Genomic DNA, 25,086 nt, shown 5'->3' with positions numbered 1-25,086 from the left:
TCAAAAGTCGCTCGAGGCATCGTCTTCCAGTAGTCGATGTACTCCTCTCTGCGTTTCGCACGTGCGACGCGTCGAAATTACAGTCTGTCAGCTCCATCGGACTGATCTGGGCACTTGGCCTCATGCCGTAATAATTCTCCGAAATTCCAACACGGACGGTCTGCTTTGTAAGTTGTTGAACGCAATCCGATCTTTCTTCGGGAGAACTTTCTCCAGCATGAACACTAGGTGATGATGGAAACACTGGAATTCAGTCGGTGTGGCCGACGTGATGTCCAACCAATCTTGGACGCAAGCCAGCGGAGTGACGGACTCGCCGAGAACAACGCCGGATTAGTCAGGATACCTCTGGCTGCCATCACTCCCTCAGCCGGATTCTCTGTACAAGTACTCCGCACTGTCCAAGCTCTTCACGTCACCGTTCGCGACGAGCGGCAACCGCACGTGACCTCGCAGCAGCTTGAGATTGTCCAGATCGATCGGCTCGTTACGCATCTCCGGAGTTCTTGCGTGGATCGTTAAGAACGAAACACCAACTTTCTCCAGAGTCTGGCACAACGCTACCGTCTGGCGTATGTCTTGCAGTAGTCGTATCTTTACGGAGACAGTGAACGGTCTAGGTATGTGATTTCGGACTTGCTGCACCAGGTCGCTCACCAGCTCCGGTTTCCTCAGCAAGTCAGCACCGTATCCATCCTTCATGGCCCAGCGTTGCGGACAGCCGCAATTTAAATCCACCCCATTACAGTATCTAATAAAAAAGTCAGTACGGTAATCACAAAAATGAACTACTTTGCAAAATTAATGCAATTATGCAGGGATACATCTGTCGAGGTAGCTGTTAAGTAATTTGTTGGCTAATTAACGACTGTAGCGGATAACTGGGTATCAATACGCCATTCAGTATGTTCACATCAGTTAAAAAATTGTAACGTGCAAGGGGATAATTTTCTATAATTAATTATCTAGCATTAACTGTCACAAAAGCAGAGTTGGATTAAGGAGGGCTAAGAAGGGCTATTGTATAAACTTATGTACAACTATAAACCATTACAACAATCGCAACTATGAACTTACGGTGCAACTAGGTCTGCAGCTCCAACGAAGTCGTCTACGGTTTTAGCTGCGAATTGGACAACCAAGGGTCTATCCTGTCCATGCGTGGTGAATTCGTTTTGTCTGGCCTTTGAAGATCGTACAAACGAGTCTGCCATGATCATGGGAGTAAAGCATATATCACACCCATAACGCCTCACAAGCGTCCTGAATTGCAATCTGACACAACGACAAGAATGGAAACATAATAAAGTAATGGAATTAATTGTAATATGTATGAGTTGTACTATTAGTTGGTGCAATCAATATAACTAATTGTATTAATTAATGCAGTAACATAAGGTAACTTGATAAAATTGTTAAAACCATGTTACTTCCACTCACTTGCTGTATCTAACCATCGGTGCACAGATTTTTACCATCCTCCGCTCTTTCAATATCGCAACTATATCGGTGGTCACTTCCATATTTTATGTTTAATGTAGAATTGATAATGCTTATGATTTATCAGAAATAGAATTCTTTGATTATTAATATTAATATATATTATTTTAATTTATAATTAATCTATTTAATAATATATTAATATTATTTTTTTCGTAATAATTATTTCTTGAATACATATCGGTTTATTGTGTAAGTCTTTAAGTTAACCTAAAAGTTAACCTTTTTTTAGAAATAGTTCAATTTAGAAAATGCCGAGTTCATGTAAGTAAACGTAAGGCTAAAAGACAATAATAGAATTATTAGATATGAGAAACTTCATTGCGTTGCATTAAAATCGTGTTTAATTGCTGTTTATATCAGACGAATTTACGTCTGAACTCAAACGTCAAAACAAACGATAATTAGCGTCATTAGGGACGACAGACTACCAATTGACACTTTTACAGCGGCAGCCGGCGGCTCACGGCCAGAGATGTCAGCTTTGAGACGCTGGCAACATGATGGCAACAGGGAGGGGATACGCACACAAGCGAGCAACCGTGTACGTGTGCGCGCCGCGCTTCGCGCAGCTTCGGGCAGCTTCGGGCAGCTTCGGCAGACAAGCGCAGATATCTGCTATCCTTTCTCGCCCGACCGATAGCTATAGCTGTAATATTGGGTCATTAAGTATGAAACTTTACAAATGTAAAAGCGCCATCTTTAACATTTGTTATCTCAAATTTGGCCGAGACGTCAGTATCAGGTTAGGTAGTGTGATAGATGTATGTTCGCTCTTCAAATGTCATATTTGTTTGTTCAAATATCTCATTAGTTTTATTGGTGGATTCTTTTTTATAGAATATGGAAAAGTTCAAAATTCGTGTGATTTATGAATATGAGTTTCGCGTGGAACACAGTGTCGAGACAGCTCGTAATGTCAACGCTGTATTTGGTGAAGGTTCACTACTAAAGCAACGTGGGCAATTGGTTCAAAACTTCAAGATGGAGATTTCAGCCTCGCTAATGAGCCACGTGGAAGACCAAAGACGAAGGTGGATAATGATCACTTGAGAGCCGTAGTAGAGTCGATCATCTCAAAGTGCACGTGAATTGGCATCGATATTCAATGTTTCCATACCCACCATATTGGTTCATTTAGCTGCAATTGTAAGATAAAGAAGTTGGACAAATGGGTCCGCACGAATTGATGATGCGCGCAGGCGCAAGTCTAGAGGCTTCCCTTTCTTTGCTTTTCCGTCACAAAATGAATCTTTTTTTAATCGAATTGTGACCTGCGATGAAAAGTGAATACTCTACGACAATCGTAACGCTCGACATCAGTGGTTGAAACGCTGATGACCACCGAGACATCACGCGAAACCCAACATTACACAGAAGAAGCTATGGTGACTGTTTGGTGGTCCGGTCAGGTGTTATTACTACACTTTATGAAACTCGTACATCGGATAACGGCTGAAGTATATTGCAAGCAACTGGACGAAATGATGCAACAACTTGCTATTAAACACCGAATTGGTCATGGTCAATGCCATCCTGTTGCATGAAAATGCTCGACCGCACACCTGCACGACTGACCGTGGCAAAGCTACGGGAGTTGGAATTGGAAACTCTCCGTCATCCACCATATTCACCAGATCTATCACCTACCGACTATCACTTCTTCCGGAATTTGGACAATTGTTGGTGGGAAAATTCTTCAATTCACAGGCAGTCGAAACAGCTTCCGCGACTTCATCGATTCCGTACTCCTGGCTTCTATAGTAGAGGCATAGACCAACTCACTAAAATGGAGAAGTGTGTAGATAACATGGGCGCATACTTCGATTGAAAATAAATCATGTCCATGTGCCAAAAATGCAAAGTTTATGTTCTATTTGTAAAGTTTCATACTTAATGACCCAATATATAGCTATAGCGGGCTGACAGCTGACTTCGCCGTCGCCCGAAAAATCAGTTTAGGCTTCTTTAATCTCTCTCTCTTTCACGCGTAATATCCTTTCCCACATAGAAATTAGCATCCAGTGGATGTCCATGAAACCTCCATAGCTCCATGGGACATCTATCTCCACGATAGACGTCAGATGGACGTCTATTAGAGATCCATGATACCTCCATAGCTCCATGGGATATATATCTCCATAGTGGAAGTCAGATAGATGTCCATTAGAGGTCCATCCTATCTCCATAATAGATGTCCTCTACAAATCCATTGCAGATGTCCATTAGACATCCATTATGGATGTATAATAGATTTATTAAACGTATAGAGTATTTCCAATAAACTAATATTTAAGTTTCATTATTAATTACAATTTTTCAGCTAATTTTGTTTAACATTTAGAAATTCACAATATTATAGAATTTATTTTTAATTATTAATAATATATGTATATAATTGAAGTTATTCTTACATAAATTTACATCCACCGAAAATCTGTAATGGACGTCCATTAGACGGCTACTAGAAATCCATAGTTCCGCCTTGCACGTCCAGTGGATCTGCATTAAGGCAGGAGCACAAACTTTTGCATAAGCGCATAAACAGATGCATAAGGAATTTGATTGGTCCATTTCCTTATGCACATGTTTATAGACCAATCAAATTTCTTATGCATCTTTTTATGCGCTATGCAAAAGTCTGTGCTCCTGCCTTTAGACGTCTTTAAAGACGTCTATTAGACGTACCGTGGATCATTAATAGAAGAACCACGGAACCTCGGTGGACGATTAATGTACGTCCCATGGACCATTAATGGAAGGTTCATAGAGCCTCGATGGACGACTAACCGACGTTTCGTGGCATCGAGGTTCCATGAAGCTTCCATTAATGATCCACGGAACGTCTAATAGACGTCCACCGATGCTCCATGAACCGTCCATAAATGATCCACGGATCGTCGGTTAGTCGTCTATCGAGGCTCCATGAAGCTTCCATTAATGATCCACGGAACGTCTAATAGACGTCCACCGATGCTCCATGAACCGTCCATCAATGATCCACGGAACGTCGGTTAGTCCCCAGGCAGCACATGTTAGCCTAATATATGTTTCTTAGACGTATCTAATATCTAAGAAACATAAAGTACCATTTAAGAAACGGTTTAAATAGAAACCGTTTTTAGACCTAAATTTTAAAAACGTATTTTTCACGTTTCCACAGAAACGAAAAATGTGTTTTATTAAATTGATTTGAAATTATATAATTAATATAGAAAAAATAGTAATTTCTACTTACTTTGCGAGTATTCATTATTTTTACATCATACGTTTCAATGTACTCGATTATGGAACAAGAGACAAAAATCAACACGAGTGTGTGTGATTCCCACCTCTGATTCACCAAGCGACCGATAGATGGCCAGACGTGACGTTCTCGCAAGTAACATTTGTGTTATCACCTTATAAATAACCATTCGGAAAACCGATCCAATACTCTTTTCTTCTTCTTTTCTTTTGAAACTTTCGAGATCACTATTACTTGAAGTGATATTTCAAAAGAGTGAGATTCCACTACACGAAATTTAGAGAGTAATTCATAAAATATAAAAATCTAGTTTTTTTACAAAAATGTGACTTAACTCTGTCTATCTTTGAGGCACTGATATATAGAATTGATAAATATTTTTCTGATGGTTTCTGAAACGTTTTTTTGCCGAAAAAGAAACGTTTCTCCTAACGTTTTATCGTTGGACATTTTTCTCCTAAATAAACGTTTCAATAAAATGGTTATGAAACGTTACGGCAAAACGTTTATGAAACGGTTTTGAAACCAATGTGTGCTGCCTGGGATATGTTGCGTTTAATCGGCGGACCCACACTTCCGAAAGATGTTACAATAATATGCGAAGCTTTGCGCCCCGCGTTCACTTCCTGCGATTTTCCTTCTCGGCTTCGGGCTCGGCCCACGGGGGACGGGGAGCGATCTTCAGAAAACCCTCGCGAATGGGCCCCTTCTCTCTCGGAACGTCTAACAGCCGTACGAGTCTCATGAGTCACCGAATGTACTCGCGGGGTTTGTATGAACAACGGCTAATATTCGCGTAAATGCGAAGTTACCCACGTAGAAATTGCCGAGGTTGTTTAACTGGCCCAACATTGGCTTAGTATTGGTAGCCCAGAGTACGGCAGCGGCGTTACACTCCAGTGTCGGATCTGTACTGGCACAATACTGGCGGCCAGTACTGCAAAGAATTGGCAGACAGTCTTATCCTAGTACTTATTAAAAACCGGGCCATGTGACGGGCCATTATAAAATACAGACATGGACCAGTACTGGTTGCGAGACGGGCCATGCTTCGGCAACCGACACAGACCCAGCATTGGACTACATACATTGCCGATAATATATAACTAGCAACACAGACGCGCGCTACGCGCGCTATACATAAAATAAGAAATAAAAAAAAATAAAATAAAAATAATATAATAAATACAGTTGTCAATATAACCGCACTGACAGCCACTATGACATTCTGACATTCGCAACACGAAGTTCAAGTCACACGAAATTCGTCGCGGAAAAGAGGCCTCAATATTCGATAAAAAAGAACTTCGCGAAGTTAACACGCCTTTTTTAGAATAGGATTATAACAATATATTGATTCACCAGCGACCGATAGATGGCCAGATCAGGCGTGACGTTCTCGCTAGAAACATTTGCGTTATCACGTATAAATAACCATTCGGAAAACCGATTTAACATCTTTTTCTTTTAAACGCGATATTAATTCACGCGACATTTACAAAATGATTTTACTAATGTTGTTTGCATTAGTCTTTGTTTATAATATTTAAGTCACAAATACAAATAGTACAAAATACATATTATATATATATATATACAGGGTGGGGCAGTTAAGGTGTTACAGGCTTATATCTCGGAAACGAAGCATTTTAGAGAAAAATGTTTCAGACAAAAGTTGCAGGGTTGGAAGGGGGCCACTCAGTGGAGGTAACAGATTGGTCATTCGTGGTCATTTTCAAGGTCATTTAAAGGTCAAGTCCAATTTTTTAAACAGAAACCCATACTTTTTATTGCAGATTCTGATTCTCCGTCGAAAAGTAAGTAACTTTTGTTGGAAACATTTTTTTTTAAATGCCCTCCTCATCCCGAAAACACAGGTTCAACCTTTGGTGGACCAATGATAATAACTCGCTTTATAACAGACACTGAAGTTTTTTTTTTAGTATTTTACTGTTTACCGTCAGCATTAGCGTTACCCAGTGTGCACCACGTGGAGGTTGCTGATCGGATTTGCACACCTTGTGGCCCTGAAAAAGGCCGGTTGCTTCGCTTTACACTAATCCATGAGATGTTCAAAATGTCCTCCAGCATTTTCTAAACATAATATACTTCTTCTTCTGAAATTACGTACTGCTTCTTAGTGTAAAGCAGAGCAATCGGCCCTTTTCAGGGCCACAAGGTGTGCAAATCCGATCAGCAACCTCCACGTGGTGCACACTGGGTAACGCTAATACTGACGGTAAACAGTAAAATACTAAAAAAAAACTTCAGTGTCTGTTATAAAGCGAGTTATTATCATTGGTCCACCAAAGGTTGAACCTGTGTTTTCGGGATGAGGAGGGCATTTAAAAAAAAAATGTTTCCAACAAAAGTTACTTACTTTTCGACGGAGAATCAGAATCTGCAATAAAAAGTATGGGTTTCTGTTTAAAAAATTGGACTTGACCTTTAAATGACCTTGAAAATGACCACGAATGACCAATCTGTTACCTCCACTGAGTGGCCCCCTTCCAACCCTGCAACTTTTGTCTGAAACATTTTTCTCTAAAATGCTTCGTTTCCGAGATATAAGTCTGTAACACCTTAACTGCCCCACCCTGTATAATACATTTATACATTAATACATTAATTGGTCCACTTTTATGCCCAATGCTGGTGCAGTTATTTACCCAATACTGGTCCATATATTATTGCCAGTGTCGGATCAGTACTGGCAATTAAGTACGGCATGGCGTTACACTCCTGTGTCGAATCTGTACTGGCACAATACTGGCGGCCAGTACTGCCACGATGGCAAACGGTACGGTCCCAGTATTGGACCGTTTTGAAATTTCTACGTGGGTAGTAGACGCATGGTTTGTGCGCGGATCGAGAGACTGGGAATCCTGTTTGCGTCGACCTCACGTTGATGACTAGCTTGTTCTACCTCGTGCCTAATCTTGCCCTTGTCCGAGACGGCCGGGCCCCGGCGATGTGGCAAGTGCGTCGCTGGTTAAATGAAATTATTTTGTTCTTTATCGCGAAAAGATTGAAGTAATGCCACAAATGACTCGCAAAAACTAAGCGACGGCCATCGTATACAACGCGTCGCGAATAACTCGTTCCGCTGTCACGCGTTGTCAGCCCGGGCGAACGTTCCGTTTGCTGATCCGCGTGATCAGCTCGCGCGATCGTTCCATGGTGCTAATCCGCGTTTTAGCACTTCGCGAAAGCCGTCGCATCGGGAGTGCCGTATTTTCGCGAGTGCAATCGAGAGATAACTTTGATGACCGTATCGCGTCGCGAGTGTTAGCAAAGCAAACTAAAGACTGAAGGTGCTAAAGTGCAAAAGACTAGAGTGCAGACTAAAGACTAGGGATGAAAGGTGCACCACGAGGGAAGGAAGTCCAGGAGCTGAGGAGGTTCCCGACAGTCACATTCATCGATGGATGGACTACGATAGGATGGTTTGCGTGGGATTTCATCGCGCATTGGTGAGTGCCGAATTCTTTCGCTTGTAGAGTAGCAGTAATATTGGGTTGTTCGGAAAGTTATTTCGTTTTTTCAAGGAAAAATGAAAGGCGGTTTTTTCATATTTAGAATAAATTTTATTCAGTGATGTATTGGCCATTTTGTTCCGCTACCTTTCGCCATCTTTCTGGCAACTTTAAGATTCCACACTCATAGAAGTCCTTCTCCTTATTGACAAAAAATTGAAGCAAGTGATTTTTTACGCCTTCATTTGAATCGAAGTTTACATTGTTCAAAGAATTTTGTAGAGACCGGAACAAATGGTAATCGGATGGTACCAGATCAGGAGAGTATGATGGGTGTGGTAGCACATCCCATCCAAGCTGTAAAAGCTTCTGGCGAGTGACCAAACTTGTGTGTGGTCTGGCATTGTCGTGATGGAATACGACACCTTTCCTATTCGCCAATTCCGGTTGCTTCTGCTTGATGGCAGCATCCAATTCATCCAGCTGACGACAATACACTTTCGAATCAATCGTCTGGTTGCTTGGTAGTAGCTCGAAAAATACGATTCCCTTCCAATCCCACCATACAGAAAGCATGATCTTCTTTTGATGAATATCTGCCTTGGATGTCGATTGAGCAGGTTCATCTTGCCTGGACCATGATCGTTTTCGCTTAACATTGTCGTAAACAATCCATTTTTCATCTCCAGTTATGATTCGCTTCAAAAATGGTTCATTTTCTTTACGTTTTAACAATGAATCGCAGATGGTAATGCGTCGAATCAAGTCAATTTCCTTTAAATTGTGTGGAACCCAAATATCGAGCTTTGAAACGAATCCAAGGCGTTTCAAATGATCGTAAACGGTCGAATTCGATAAATTTAACTTTTCAGCAATTTCGCGTGTTGTTATGCGACGGTTTGTATCCACCAGAGCCTTTATTTTCTCGTCATTAGCTTTAATTGGCCGACCTGAACGTGGTGCATCTTTCAAATCGAAATTTCGAAAACCAATTCTGATACTGACGTTCACTCAATACATCTTCTCCGTACACGGTACACAATTTTTTTCTCGCTTGCACTGCATTTTTACCCTTTCGGTAGTAAAAAAGCAAAGTATTACGAAAATGCTCACTTTGATTTTCCATGTTTGATGTGATGCCAAAAAACAATTACTTGACAGATCGCAACACAATAAGATACTAAATGACGTCTGAAATGTCAGTTGTCAAAATATAAAACGAATTTGCCGCTTAGAATAAGGTTAAGTATCGAGGAACGCGACTAACGACATCGCTTTGTGAAAAACGAAATTACTTTCCGAACAACCCAATACATGCTGTAGTTTGCAAATCGCACTGATTTTCAATAAAACATGTATTATAATTAAATATGTTTCACACGTTGTCATAAAGAAAATAAGTCATAAATCATTTCATAAAGAAAACAATGTTAGGTCTAATAAAAATGTTTTTACAGTGATTGTTTTACAATTATATGCTCATTATATTTTTGGATTATTTATTTATATATTTAGTTATTTATTTTTAACATTTATATTTATTGTATGTGAATTAATATTTCTGGTATATGTATTGGCACTTTAAGAACATTGATAGTAGACAGATGACTGAAACACAAGAGAATGAGAATTCTGTCTTCGTACATTAACTCTCCTTAGCCTTTCTTTCTTTCTTTCTTCAAATATTTGTTTTGCACGCGTAATATCCTTTACTTTCTGTTGCAGCTGTTTGAATGAATGATATTGTAAGTAAAGTAATGTAACTTTTATTACACATACATGTACAATATTTGTTTTGCACGCGTAATATTCTTTACTTTCTGTTGCAGCTGTTTGAATGAATGATATTGTAAGTAAAGTAATTGTAATTATAATTATAATTAAAATGATCAGCTCGAGCAATCGTTTCATCTGCTGATCCGCATATCAGCCCGTGCCGTGATAGTTCCATTATGCTAAACCGCATCGTGAAAGTTATCGCATCAGGAGTTTCATACTTTTTAGAGAGAGAGAAAGAGAGAGAGATTAAAGAAGCCTAAACTGATTTTTCGGGCGACGGCGAAGTCAGCTGTCAGCCCGCTATAGCTATATATTGGGTCATTAAGTATGAAACTTTACAAATAGAACATAAACTTTTGCATTTTTTGGCACATGGACATGATTTATTTTCAATCGAAGTATGCGCCCATGTTATCTACACACTTCTGCCATTTTAGTGGCAGTTGGTCTATGCCTCTACTATAGAAGCCAGGAGTACGGGAATCGATGAAGTCGCGGAAGGCTGTTTCGACTGCCTGTTGAGAATTGAAGAATTTTCCCACCAACAAGTTGTCCAAATTCCGGAAGAAGTGATAGTCGGTAGGTGATAGATCTGGTGAATATGGTGGATGACGGAGAGTTTCCAATTCCAACTCCCGTAGCTTTGCCACGGTCAGTCGTGCGGTGTGCGGTCGAGCATTGTCATGCAACAGGATTGGCATTGACCGATTGACCAATTTCGGTTGTTTAATAGCAAGTTGTTGCATCATTTCGTCCAGTTGCTTGCAATATACTTCAGCCGTTATCGATGTACCAGGTTTCATAAAGTTGTAGTAGATAACACCTGACCCGGACCACCAAACAGTCACCATATGCTTCTTCTGTGTAATGTTGGGTTTCGCGTGATGTCTCGGTGGTTCATCAGCGTTCAACCACTGATGCGAGCGTTTACGATTGTCGTAGAGTATCCACTTTTCATCGCAGGTCACAATTCGATTAAAAAAAGATTCATTTTTGTGACGGGAAAGCAAAGAAAGGGAAGCCTCTAGACGTTGCGCCTGCTGCGCATCGGTCAATTCGTGCGGGACCCATTTGTCCAACTTCTTTATCTTACCAATTGCAGCTAAATGAACCAATATGGTGGGTATGGAAACATTGAATATCGATGCCAATTCACGTGTACTTTGAGATGGATCGGACTCTACTACGGCTCTCAAGTGATCATTATCCACCTTCGTCTTTGGTCTTCCACGTGGCTCATTAGCGAGGCTGAAATCTCCATCTCTGAAGTTTTCGAACCAATTGCCCACCGTTGCTTTAGTAGTTGAACCTTCACCAAATACAGCGTTGACATTACGAGCTGTCTCCGACACTGTGGTTCCACGGCGGAACTCATATTCATAAATCACACGAATTTTGAACTTTTCCATAGTTCTATAAAAAAGAATCCACCAATAAAACTAATGAAGATATTTGAACAAACAAATATGACATTTGAAGAGCGAACATACATCTATCATACTAACCTAACCTGATACTGACGTCTCGCGCCAAATTTGAGATAACAAATGTTAAAGATGGCGCTTTTACATTTGTAAAGTTTCATACTTAATGACCCAATATTACAGCTATAGCTATCGGTCGGGCGAGAAAGGATAGCAGATATATCTGCGCTTGTCTGCCCGAAGCTGCCCGAAGCTGCCCGAAGCTGCGCGAAGCGCGGCGCGCACACGTACACGGTTGCTCGCTTGTGTGCGTATCCCCTCCCTGTTGCCATCATGTTGCCAGCGTCTCAAAGCTGACATCTCTGGCCGTGAGCCGCCGGCTGCCGGCTGTAAAAGTGTCAATTGGTAGTCTGTCGTCCCTAATGACGCTAATTATCGTTTGTTTTGACGTTTGAGTTCAGACGTAAATTCGTCTGATATAAACAGCAATTAAACACGATTTTAATGCAACGCAATGAAGTTTCTCATATCTAATAATTCTATTATTGTCTCTTTTAGCCTTACGTTTACTTACATGAACTCGGCATTTTCTAAATTGAACTATTTCTAAAAAAAGGTTAACTTTTAGGTTAACTTAAAGACTTACACAATAAACCGATATGTATTCAAGAAATAATTATTACGAAATAAAATAATATTAATATATTATTAAATAGATTAATTATAAATTAAAATAATATATATTAATATTAATAATCAAAGAATTCTATTTCTGATAAATCATAAGCATTATCAATTCTACATTAAACATAAAATATGGAAGTGACCACCGATATAGTTGCGATATTGAAAGAGCGGAGGATGGTAAAAATCTGTGCACCGATGGTTAGATACAGCAAGTGAGTGGAAGTAACATGGTTTTAACAATTTTATCAAGTTACCTTATGTTACTGCATTAATTAATACAATTAGTTATATTGATTGCACCAACTAATAGTACAACTCATACATATTACAATTAATTCCATTACTTTATTATGTTTCCATTCTTGTCGTTGTGTCAGATTGCAATTCAGGACGCTTGTGAGGCGTTATGGGTGTGATATATGCTTTACTCCCATGATCATGGCAGACTCGTTTGTACGATCTTCAAAGGCCAGACAAAACGAATTCACCACGCATGGACAGGATAGACCCTTGGTTGTCCAATTCGCAGCTAAAACCGTAGACGACTTCGTTGGAGCTGCAGACCTAGTTGCACCGTAAGTTCATAGTTGCGATTGTTGTAATGGTTTATAGTTGTACATAAGTTTATACAATAGCCCTTCTTAGCCCTCCTTAATCCAACTCTGCTTTTGTGACAGTTAATGCTAGATAATTAATTATAGAAAATTATCCCCTTGCACGTTACAATTTTTTAACTGATGTGAACATACTGAATGGCGTATTGATACCCAGTTATCCGCTACAGTCGTTAATTAGCCAACAAATTACTTAACAGCTACCTCGACAGATGTATCCCTGCATAATTGCATTAATTTTGCAAAGTAGTTCATTTTTGTGATTACCGTACTGACTTTTTTTATTAGATACTGTAATGGGGTGGATTTAAATTGCGGCTGTCCGCAACGCTGGGCCATGAAGGATGGATACGGTGCTGACTTGCTGAGGAAACCGGAGCTGGTGAGCGACCTGGTGCAGCAAGTCCGAAATCACATACCTAGACCGTTCACTGTCTCCGTAAAGATACGACTACTGCAAGACATACGCCAGACGGTAGCGTTGTGCCAGACTCTGGAGAAAGTTGGTGTTTCGTTCTTAACGATCCACGCAAGAACTCCGGAGATGCGTAACGAGCCGATCGATCTGGACAATCTCAAGCTGCTGCGAGGTCACGTGCGGTTGCCGCTCGTCGCGAACGGTGACGTGAAGAGCTTGGACAGTGCGGAGTACTTGTACAGAGAATCCGGCTGTGAGGGAGTGATGGCAGCCAGAGGTATCCTGACTAATCCGGCGTTGTTCTCGGGCGAGTCCGTCACTCCGCTGGCTTGCGTCCAAGATTGGTTGGACATCACGTCGGCCACACCGACTGAATTCCAGTGTTTCCATCATCACCTAGTGTTCATGCTGGAGAAAGTTCTCCCGAAGAAAGATCGGATTGCGTTCAACAACTTACAAAGCAGACCGTCCGTGTTGGAATTTCTGGAGAATTATTACGGCATGAGGCCAAGTGCCCAGATCAGTCCGATGGAGCTGACAGACTGTAATTTCGACGCGTCGCACGTGCGGAAACGCAGAGAGGAGTACATCGACTACTGGGAAGACGATGCCTCGAGCGACTTTTTGAGGAATATATTCGACACTACGTAAAAAACCTCATAGAGTTTCCTCTCGTCATATCGTCGCGAAGCATCAGGTTACAATTTCACATTTACTTTAGTTTTTTTTCTTTTTTTTTATGTTTATTTTAGGGGTATTTCGAGAAGAAGATATTTGAAAAAGCCCGCCGCGCGCGCCGCCATATTGTTATTGTTGTTTTAGTTCCTCTCAGCAGTCGCTTCCTTCAAATGGCGCTATAATAAAATTCATGGAGTCTTCCAATTTCCCTCATTTCTCTCTCCCTCTTTTCTTTCAGTTTGTTTATTTTATTGATTTTTTTTCGTTATTGGCGCATCAGGCACAATTGCAATTTTGTGTTTCTACCCCGGTTGCCACGGTTATTTTTAAATGAAAAACAGGTTCTGATATTGTGTGATTGTTGCAAAGCAGCGAAGTCTCAAAATGAGTTATAGTACACGTAAGTTTAACGGGAAATATATAAACACTGCTGCTCTTGCGTTGTCCTACATATTGCAAAAGTATTTTACGTGAAAATCTGTATTGTTTCCGTAACAATGTACGCAACTTGTTTATAGCATTTGTAATAACGCAAATTTTACAAGTCATTTCAAGTTGACTCAAAATAGTGATTTGTTGTTGTAAATAATTTACTTATGCTTCTTTTAAATAAATTTAAAAAATTAATTTTTGTTACCAAAAATTGGGCTATGTGTTTTAGCATGTTATGTAAAATGTTTGGCAATCATTGATGATAATATTTGGAAATTACAATATATAGATTGAAACATTTAAATTCTAATTGGAAGAATTAAAGTTTAATTGGAAGTAAAATTGAAGACATCGGATTTGTTACTATAATATATATGCTTTGCATGAAATATCGGAGAAAGCGGATACAAGACTGCTTATGAAAATGTTTTCAGGTCTCACGGAGGAATGTCCGTTAACGAAAGAGAAGAATCACAAGTATGGGCCGTGCGTTTACTGTGGCAACGGACTGAAATTTATCACTGTCTGTTTCGCCGCATTAACATTTGCCATTACTGCTATGCTGATTTTGCAAATTCTCTATACAGAGAATATACCACAGGTACATACATTGAGCGACGGGAGAACAAAAAAGAAAATTCATGAAGATAAATAATTGTGCTAGTAATAATATTCTCCTTTTCTCATCTCAGAGTAGTCTTCACGGTATCCATGGGGCGGTTGCTACGGATTATTCAAATTGTTCTCAAATCGGCACTAAAGTATTGAGAAAGTCGAGCAATGCAGTGGACGCTGCCGTAGCGGCAACTATCTGCATGTGCGTAGTAGCGCCTCATAAAACTGGCCTTGGCGGGTAAGACTAATTCAGAAATTCAGGCCCCTTGGATCCACCCAGTCCAAAAAGAAAATACCTGATCCTTACCAAGCAGGGAGATTGTTTGGAAAATGATAAAGGACTGTTTTACTTGATTCGAGCCACTCTATCAACCTACGAGTGTTGGTGTCTCTATTATCGGACAGCCAGTATATACAAAATTTGTTGAAGTTGACGCGCTGTTCCGACGAAATTGAAACGCTCACTGGGGTTCAGATTGATATATTAATTTAGCTTAAACTTAATAACAAATTACTATTACTAAGTCGATTTAAAAGAAAATATGAACGTGAACATAAAATAAAAAACACAGTCTGTTAATTTCATCATTAGAAAGATTATTTTGATCAGAAGTGTCTTATATTTATGCATTAAAAATGCGAGAATGTTAGAAACACATTTGGAACTTTGAGATTTCAATGCTAAACTTAAACTCAATTAACATTTAAAAACAAGTTAAATCTCTTTGATCATTATTATATCTCTAAACCTGAAACTGTGAACCTGTATTACTCTGTTTTCAGAGGTGGTTACATGATGATATTTAACTATAAGAATCACACCCATCCAGTCATTATTGACTTTGCGAGTAACAGTGCCGAAGGTTTGCGCATTATTTCACGACGTACGAAGTAACAAAAACAAGAAAAACACTTATATCGCTCGTCAACGCTGCAGGTTCCTTCGCCGAAGCTGGAATACGCTTGCCCGCTTTGCTACGAGGATTGGAGTTCGCTCAGAAGACGTATGGCAGCCTGCCGTGGCGCGACGCCGTACAGCCTTCCGCGAAGTTAGCCCGAGAGGGATTCGTCGTATCTAAGGATCTTGCGGATGAAATATCGAGAAGCACGAATCACGGAACGCTTTACGGCTCTCCGAATCCAGGAGACACGTTGCAACTGCACGAGCTCGCGAGCACGTTGGACGTCGTGGCAGCATTTGGCGCTGAAGGTGCGATTTCTGTGCACTAACGTTTTGATATTTTGTCTGCTCGCAAAATTACATGGAACAAATCTTCGAGTTAATTTGCGGATCCAGCAGTTTCTTACTTGTTATTTTTTTATTTCGCTTATCGTTTTCTTTCGCAGTGCTCTATAACGGCACTTTGTCGCACAAAGTTATGCACGACGATATTTTACACGAGGGATTACTGGAGCAGCTGGCCAATTACAAGCCTGCAGTCACAATTGCGGAGAGCTCGACGTTGCATCGTCATACCGTCTACTATCCATCGCACGCACCTTTCATGCAAGCAGTACTCGAAGCGTTGGAGAGTCTCCCAGTTTACGTGGGAAATGCGTCCACGATCGAGTCGCAAGTGCTGGCTGCTCAAGCACTGATGCACTTGTACCTGCCGTCCTCGCAAAACGTGCAACACGGTGAGTTGAATGCACTCGTATGTTGCATTGTCTATTGAAACGTTGAATTGGTTCATTTTTATACACGAAGGAATTATTAAATGTAAATATTATATGTTCCGTTGTTTCTCGTGCAATACATAATTATCTAATAATTAATAAAGAACGCTCGAACGATGTTTCCTTTAAATTTAGAGACGTTACAATCGCAGGATCATTCAGCGCTTTCTTTTTCACTGCTAAGGAAGATCCGAAACAAAACCGCAGCATCTGTCTCGTTTTGATTTCAGCATATTAGTTTCATAAATTAGTCTCATCCAACTTACATATCGTCTCAAATTCTTATTCATCCGATTTGTATCTTGGAAACCTTGCTAACTTGAAGATCATAATGCTTTCACGTAACAAAACTCTTACAATTTTAGTAGGAAGAGAAATGTATACTGGAGTCATGGCGGTAGACTGGCAAGATACGTACGTTAGTGTCTTATCGTAAGTATCCCACTAATCAGTTATACTTGCGTTAGACGTAATTATATGTCACCACTGTACCAATTCATCATTGTACAAACGTTGCAGTGGCTTAAACTCACCTTTAGGTCTTGGAAATATGACCGAAACTGGATTTCTGTTGGATGATATCGATAGTAACGGCTTGTCCGCGTTTATTCCCGTTGTCTTCCATCATGAGGTGGGGATGTGTGGACTGCGCGGAGTGCTCGGCTCAAACGATGCCTTTCTTAATGGGCAAATCTTGTACAACCTTATCGCGCGCTCCTTGAACGTTTCAGCCGCCATAGAATGCCCCAGGTATAAGAAGAAAATCCATAATCTCGGAATTAAATGATAAGAGAAAGATAACGTGCTTAGCAGTAATTCGAATTTTATATAATTATTATATGAATATATAAACATAATTATATAAATGTAATATTATATAAAATATTTTTGTATATAAATTTGTACATAATAATAATAACAACGTGTTCCTTTTCACAGGTACTACTTTGTTTCCGACGGTATAGTGGCCGAGAACAATCAGAGACACTCGATGGAAGCTACGCTGCGGGCTCGATTACGTCCCATGATATCGTCGTTGTCCATCGATGACAATTTGCTCACGAGAAGCATAAACGCGATCGTTAAGAAAACAGATTCGCTGTCGAGTCACTCCGACAGTCGTGGAAACGGGATCGCGTCGCGATTCTGAACGTACGCCTCGATACTGTCGCGAAATCGAGGATTTTCGAGTAATGTTTTTATAATACTGTGATATTAGGTAATTCCCCGGACACGATGATGTTTCCACGAACACTCGTGTGCATGCAGCAGCAGCAGAGCAGCAATCTTTTAAATTATGTTTCTTAAAATGTTCGATATTTTTATTAAGTTTTAAGTGTTTTAAGTTATTCGAAAAACGACTAGCTAACCGATGAACGTTAGGATATTTGATATTTAAAATATGATTCAGTATTTAACGTAAAATACTATACATGGACGAGTATATGCACAAATACTCGTGTACATATATAAATACACACGTGTAACACGTGTTAGTCTCGTTTTGGTAGTCAGACTTTTGTCTCCAAACGATCTCGAGAATTTAATCGTACGTGAGATCTGAGACACCCTGTACATGTATATATTCGTAAACTATCGCATCAATTTGCGTATGCGTGAAGAATTGCTACTTTCGTATGTCGCGTTTTTTTAGTTTAATCCGTTCGGCCGGCAAAACGAGCTGGGCTCGTAGCCAATGACTTGAATGATTATGAAGAACCAAAATGTGCATCTACAGACGGTATCCATAGTCTGTTTTTATATTATTAAAGTTGTCTTAAACATGATCTTAAAATATTTGTTAGTCAATGTCAAAGACAGCTGTGTGAGCACCTAAAAGATATGCTCGTGTGATGATAGAGCAAGTTGAGTCGAGTAAAAGGTATTATTTTTCAATGAACATTTTGAGATAGTAAAAAGGAATGGGGCGCAGTGACTTTTAGTAGTGGATTAGTCTACCAACCCAGACGATCCGGGTTCGAATCTCGATAGGGTCACGGTATCTTCTGGGTGCCATTTTCTCTCAGAAATTCAGGCCCCTTGGATCCACCCAGTCCAAAAAGAAAATACCTGATCCTTACCAGGCAGGGAGATTGTTTGGAAAATGATAAAGGACTGTTTTACTTGATTCGAGCCACTCTATCAACCTACGAGTGTTGGTGTCTCTATTATCGGACAGCCAGTATATACAAAATTTGTTGAAGTTGACGCGCTGTTCCGACGAAATTGAAACGCTCACTGGGGTTCAGATTGATATATTAATTTTTATAATATAAATATACATTTTTAAGAGTCTAATTATATATACAATTTCACGCAATAGAGTCTTGATCTAGCGTTTAAATGTTGGCGCACCTTCACAGCGAGCATGGAACAAACGCCGGCCGAATGAATTAATATACCAGTAAGCAGGAACTCGCGCAAGTTTTTTTTTTATTTATTATAACATAACAATATGAAATATAAAAAAGATATGAATAAAATATTGATACCTTTTATCATACTGTTATGTTACACCTTCAATTGCTGCGCTTCAGCTGCTTTGTACTCTTTGCTTAAATCCAACTGCCTGATCCTCGCGTAAAACGCACTAGCGGCGAGAACGACAACGTTGCTCATCCACCAGAGAAACGATTTCTCCTCGTTAAACCAATAGGTCGCCAGGACCGTCTGGGCGCAAGCTTTTGCGGTACCGCTGACGTTGTGCGTCAGAGGCGACGTGACTTTTATCTGCAGCGCGGTGAAGTATCCGATGGCAAATCCGAACACCCCGCCGACCGTCATAGCACCCCAGAAAAAGGGCTGTCCGAGCTTGTCGTAATTGTACACGCTGACCAAGTCGCCACTGATTATCATTAATGGAATAAAGATAATAATGCTGTACATGTTATTGTAATAGGAGAGCAGCCAAATGTCTTGATTCACAGCCGGGAGCGTTTGCTTCGTACGGATGGAATACAAGGACAACAGTAGCGACCCGAGCACGCCGAAAAATGTCCCGATGACGGACAGAGATCCCGCTACGTGCTCTTGATCCACGCCCAGCCAGAATCCAGCGACGATCACAGCGCAGCATATTATACACTTGAAAGACGTCCTTTGCCCTGTAAGTTATGTGTCTGTACGTTAATGTTTGTGTGACAAGTTTTTATTGTGCTACGTAACTTTTGCGAGATTCTCACCAAGTAAGATGTATGTGAACACGACGTTGAATACAGTCGTGAGCGAACGACCGATGTAATAGAAGGCGACGTCGACGTACTTCAGGCACAAATTGTTGGTCACTATCATTCCGGTGAAGAGAATTGATAATGGCAGTACCTACAGGTTCATGCAAGTTTATATACAAATGTTCAACCCAATAATCATCATTATGATTAGAGATTATTGTCTATGATATAGACATTATCAACATTGTTGCCTGTAATTTTATTATTATAATATATAATATTATACATGTAAACTGATTTAAAAATTGAACGGAGCTTTTTGACTGACAATATGTTATATGGATACTCTTATCAAAGTACTCATTTTCAGAAAAAAGAATTTTTTTATATTTATGATACCTTTAATTTGTCAACTATAGAATTTCTCATATCTTGTTACTTTGTGATTAATTTAAGAAAATTTATCACAAATTTAAGGCTCCGTTTCCCATGCTCTAGTTCACAGTTAAATTTTACCTAACAAATTCATTGTCGATGTGGCTTTAATTATTATCGTTAAATATTAAACAAATCACAAATTTCTGGAGTCTTCTTAATAATTTATCAAAATTAAATCACAAATTTACTTTTTAACAGTTTGCAAACGGATAGATATATAAGAGTAACACTGTAATAATAGTTTTAAAAGATATACTTGATATAAGACGATATTGTTGTTATTGAAAAAGAATAAATATACAAATTTATATTTTCTACAAAACTAAAAACATTTTCATTCAATTTTATATTTACTGTTAATATCACATATAAAAATTACGTACATACATATATATGTATATACATACATAGGTGACTCGCACATGAATATATATGATTACAAAAAATTTGTTTGTATCCCAAGAATTCTTTGAAATTAAAGAAATTATTTATTTTCAACAGCCTATTGGATATTATTATTGGAGAAAACGATTAGCAAATTATCTAACGATATATTTAAAAGAAAGGTATACCTGTTTCACAACATCCTTCTTAAACGGGCTACCATCCGCAATTTTTATGTAATCCGGGTACCATTGCGAGAGTTTGCGCAAAGTAACGCATATAGCCACGCTCACGATGCATTGAAACCAAGTTACAAAGAGCGGGGCATCTAAATTTATAAGTTTACTGGACAAGAGCGCCTTATTTACAAATACAGTTAAAATGGAAACTACCCTGAAAAGTATTTTTTAAATATATTCATGATTTTGCAAAACTAGCAAATTATGTTCAGAAAAAAATTACATGTGTCAATCGATAGTTGAAGAAAAACGTAACGTAAATAAATAAGCAAAAATGTCTAAAAATTGACAGAGAAAAATGGAAAGGTACAAATAATTTGATTTCGATAATTCAATTTTACAACATACCAATAACATGCTATTACAAACGTGATGTAGAGGTATCTTGACATGAGTCCTGTTTCCAGTTGCATCTCGATTGTGTTCATACAATTTTTCGAAGAAACAACACCATTGCATCAAATGATTGATGCTGTTAGAGGAAAGAGCAAATAGCCTTTGAAAACAGTTTACGATATCAATTCGAATTTTATTAACCTACTTTTCCACATCCTTTTTATTTCGCAAAGCAGACGATTTTATAGAATCCGAACAACTTGTACGAGATAAATAACGCGTCAAATAATCGCTTTTTATTTACACAAAATATAGATGTCAAGTCGTACGTGTGTCAAATCGGCACGATTTCAGCGGCTACATGTACACTTTTTAGGTTAGATCTGTTCATGCCGGAATATTTATTGCGTAACGATATATGACAACAGTGTAACCAACATAGTTCGTGTTTGATGTTACTTTTCCGATTGATTCCGTATATCAGAGACATGGATCACGATGCAAATTTGCCATCACTGATCACTCTGCGTGAACCTTAACCTCAATCGTCCTACGCTTTGGGCCGGTCTGTAACACAGTATAAAAATACACAATAGATCAGTAGGCGTTGGCTCACTTGAGTGCTGGCATTTCCGTTATAAGGCTGGCCAATCACAGTCAACCCACTCTTCAGAAGAATAGTTGTGATTGGACAGTTTTAGAACTACGGATGTTATTAGGGGAGGCTCAGACGTGCCGACGCCGATTCAAGCGATTTTTTTTATGAATAGTCCTCCATAAGAAACTCCATAAGAATTATGTCAAAAGCAGAGGACACGCTTCTCACGCATTCGTCCAAAAAAATGTTAAATATTTTCGAGGGGAACTTATCATGTGCGGTGGACAGTTTTTCGAGCAGCGGTGTGGCTCAGCTGGTAGCGCTTGTGCCTTGTAAGCGCGAGATTGCTGGTTCGAATCCCTGTATGTGACTATTTTCCTTTTTTGTTTTTTTTAATAATTTGTTTGTTCCCAGCAACATTTTATCAATAAATAAATAAATATTGAACGTGGTTTTGATAATTACATTTCATTTTTAACATTTTGTTTCATATTTTTCAAGGAAAATGACATCGAATTGCTTTTTATAGAAAATATAAAGGAATGAACAATGTTTTGTCAAGAAATATGTTAATTAATAATGAAGTCATTATTATATAAACGACAAATTTACAACAAACATTACCTTTTTAAATATATATATATATATATATATATATATATATATATATTCATTTATGTTATGTATGTCATTCATCTTATATATTCATTTACCTTCCCATACAGCACGAAACCATTTCAGAAATATTTCAGAAGTATTTCATCTGACAGATGAAAGCATCTCATAAACATTGCAAAATGTTTCTGCAACAGTTATGAGACAACTCCGGAGTAGCAAAATGTCCGCGACACTTGCATTCAAAACCTTATAGAAAGGTTGCTGAAAGGTATAGATCAATCTGCAACCTTTCTGAAATATTGCCGAAAGATTATTAAAATAGCTGAAATCTTTTTGATGCATTACTAAAGGTTAATTGAAATAATTTTGAAACTTTCCTATGATGTTGCACACAAATTACAAAGCTCTTATTAAAATCAATTGAAAATACTTCAGAAATTATATTTAAATTTATTACACGAGTATTCAGAAGATTGCAAATACTAAAAAGTTATAATAAAAATTATATATAAAATGTATTTATTATTTTTATTGTACGTTTTTATTTAATATTTGCAATCTAATTAATATAATAAATATGATTTCTGAAATATGCTTAATGAAAAAAATACATAATATATATAAGATGTATATAGATATGCATATATCTATATATATATATAAGATATATAGATATACACATACATAGCTAAACCAAGTATTCACCAAGTTTCCCTTTAAAAAGCGTGAATTGTTGGCACATTGACAAAGAGCCATTCTTATATTATATATTTTCCTTTTTCTTTCTCCAAATAGTTGATTAAAAGGAAAGAATTATATAGATATATAATTCTCTGTTCAACCAACACTTATATTTGAAAGAAAAAAAGGATACGTGAAGATAATGCATTTTTTTGTTAACTGGTTAGCTTCACTAAAGATCGAATACTTGGTCTAGGTATGTATGTATACAGGGTGGTCCACTTAAATCGATCATCTTACTATATTTCACTTGTTTTCGATGATACGAAAAAATGTCTAAGGAAAAAGTTGCACCGTTCGAAGGGGCTATCATGATGACAGAACAACAATTTTTTCAAGGCTATTTTTTTCGGAGATTCAAAGGTCAAGATAATTTTTTTAAATGGAACTACATATTTTTGTTTGCGCAATTTTATAGCCAACATTGAGAGGAGTTCATCGACCTATGACAACATGATCTTTAAATGATCTTGAACGCGGGAAACAGAAAAATCAAACTTTACGCTCCTCAACACAAAACTTTATTTAAGAAGGTGTTCGAAATTATGTCCTCCGACTTCAATACATTTTCTAAGGCTCCATGGACGTTCTACTTATCGAAGCCACCTTAGATTTTCGATGGTCCAATAGTTCATATTCCTTCTATTTACTTGTCCATGGTTAGTGAACATTGATTCATCGGTAAACACTCTCATGTTCTGGAATTCAATGGAATGTAAGATTGAAATAATTCCATACATGTATTGTGTGCGTGTGTGTATGTGTATGTAAATATTTATGATCGTGAAATGCTTTCGCAGTTCAGTTCATTTCCTGAGCTTCTCGATATCAGAGTTTAAATATGACTGATTATATGAAAGAGGAAAGAATAGAAATGCTTCTTATTTACGGTGAAAGAGGAAGAAGCTCTACAGAGGCGCAGAGAATGTACGGCCAAAGATACCCTGAAAAGCGTTTATAGTCTCGCGCTGCTTTTGACCGTCTTATTAAAACATTTCGTGAAACCGGAAGTGTTTGTTCACGTAAGAAAATGCGACCTCGTTTGCAAACTAATGAACCAGCAGAAGTTACTGTTTTGGCTGCAGTGGCAAATAATCCACATATCAGTTCTCGACAAATACAAAGAAATATTGGTATTTCCAAGACAAGTGTTTTACGCATTCCTAAATGCCACTCATTTCATCCATATCACATTGCATTGCATCAAGAACTTCATGGAAATGATTTTATTAATCGAATAGAATTTTGTCAATGGGCGCTACAACAGTTGGAGGTCAATGAATTTTTCTTCAACAGAATATTGTTTACCGATTAATCAACTTTCACTAACCATGGACAAGTAAATAGAAGAAATATGCACTATTGGTCCGTTGAAAATCCAAGGTGGCTTCGACAAGTAGAACGTCAACGTCCATGGAGTCTTAATGTATGGTGTGGTGTTTTACATAATCGAATCATTGGCCCTTTTTTATTGATGGTACATTAAATGGTCAAAAATATGCTGATTTTTTTGTCCCAACAATTACCAAACTTATTGGAAGAGGTGCCGTTAGAAACTCGTTTACAAATGTGGTATCAGCATGATGGTTGTCCGGCTCATAACGCACGTGTTGCACGTACAGTTTTACACGAAATGTTTCCGGAACGCTGGATAGGAAGAGGAGGATATATCAGTTGGCCAGCACGTTCTCCTGATTTGAATCCTTTAGACTTTTTTTTCTGGGGAATGTTAAAGAACACTGTTTACAATGATGTACCAACTACACAAGAGAACATGAGAGAGCGCATTTTGAATGCATGTGCTAGTATAAATTCAGAAATGATAGAAAGGGTAAGAGTATCATTTGTGCATCGTATTAGAAAATGTATTGAAGTCGGAGGACATCATTTCGAACACCTCCTTAAATAAATTTTTGTGTTGAAGAGCATAGTTTGATTTTTCTGTTTCCCGCGTTCAAGATCATTTAAAGGTCATGTTGTCATAGGTCGCTGAACTCCTCTCGATGTTGGCTATA

General features: G+C 38.6%; 5 protein-coding genes across 8 annotated transcripts in view; 1 reads left to right on the top strand and 4 right to left on the bottom strand.

Moving 5' to 3' along the window:
- On the bottom strand, positions 1-1,635 carry LOC105283351 (tRNA-dihydrouridine(20a/20b) synthase [NAD(P)+]-like). Its single transcript, XM_011346041.2, is given in 7 exon segments — positions 1-43; positions 45-141; positions 144-320; positions 323-372; positions 374-751; positions 1,078-1,275; positions 1,441-1,635. Coding segments are annotated over 7 exon segments (1,026 nt in total). The 5' UTR covers positions 1,524-1,635.
- Positions 1,636-3,458: 1,823 nt separating this feature from the next.
- LOC113561959 (histone-lysine N-methyltransferase SETMAR-like) lies at positions 3,459-9,102 on the bottom strand (the record flags this gene model as incomplete). Its single annotated transcript, XM_026969639.1, has 2 exons — positions 3,459-3,701; positions 8,818-9,102. Coding segments are annotated over 2 exons (528 nt in total), but the record flags the coding sequence as incomplete, so codon positions are not given.
- Positions 9,103-10,934: 1,832 nt separating this feature from the next.
- On the bottom strand, positions 10,935-11,273 carry LOC113561453 (histone-lysine N-methyltransferase SETMAR-like; the record flags this gene model as incomplete). The annotated part of the gene is made up of 1 exon (XM_026967736.1): positions 10,935-11,273. A coding segment is annotated over one exon (339 nt), but the record flags the coding sequence as incomplete, so codon positions are not given.
- Positions 11,274-11,828: 555 nt separating this feature from the next.
- On the top strand, positions 11,829-18,652 carry LOC105283342 (glutathione hydrolase 7). Of its 2 annotated transcripts, XM_026969222.1 has the most exons (11): positions 11,829-12,325; positions 12,491-12,688; positions 13,016-13,562; positions 14,734-14,856; positions 14,948-15,108; positions 15,654-15,733; positions 15,808-16,080; positions 16,218-16,508; positions 16,913-16,979; positions 17,067-17,297; positions 17,487-18,652. In XM_026969222.1, exons 1-11 carry the CDS (start codon positions 12,243-12,245, stop codon positions 17,695-17,697), a joined length of 2,265 nt encoding a protein of 754 aa, XP_026825023.1. In that variant the 5' UTR covers positions 11,829-12,242; the 3' UTR covers positions 17,698-18,652. The 2 variants fall into 2 exon arrangements, with proteins under 2 accessions (XP_026825023.1, XP_011344331.1); XM_011346029.2 differs by lacking the exons at positions 11,829-12,325; positions 12,491-12,688; positions 13,016-13,562 and adding an exon at positions 14,208-14,223 and having other exon boundaries at positions 14,690-14,856.
- A 137-nt stretch (positions 18,653-18,789) lies between these two features.
- Positions 18,790-25,086, bottom strand: part of LOC105283340 (GDP-fucose transporter 1) — a 50,945-nt gene continuing 44,648 nt past the window's right edge. Inside the window, exons 2-6 of one of the 3 annotated variants that reach the window (XM_011346028.3) lie at positions 21,320-21,681; positions 21,127-21,250; positions 20,728-20,932; positions 19,730-19,868; positions 18,790-19,651 (exon numbers count right to left, since the gene is read on the bottom strand). In XM_011346028.3, the coding sequence (XP_011344330.1) occupies positions 19,059-19,651; positions 19,730-19,868; positions 20,728-20,932; positions 21,127-21,206 (1,017 nt within the window). In that variant the 5' untranslated portion in view covers positions 21,207-21,250; positions 21,320-21,681 and the 3' untranslated portion in view covers positions 18,790-19,058. Of the gene's footprint in view, positions 19,652-19,729; positions 19,869-20,727; positions 20,933-21,126; positions 21,716-25,086 lie in introns of those variants that run through there. The other 2 variants (XM_011346026.3, XM_026970683.1) reach the window with 2 other exon arrangements.

Source organism: Ooceraea biroi, chromosome 1 (genome assembly GCF_003672135.1).
Source record: "Ooceraea biroi isolate clonal line C1 chromosome 1, Obir_v5.4, whole genome shotgun sequence".
NCBI lineage: Eukaryota > Metazoa > Arthropoda > Insecta > Hymenoptera > Formicidae > Ooceraea > Ooceraea biroi.
Note: the sequence above shows the minus strand (reverse complement) of the source record. Positions and strands in the feature narration are given on the sequence as shown.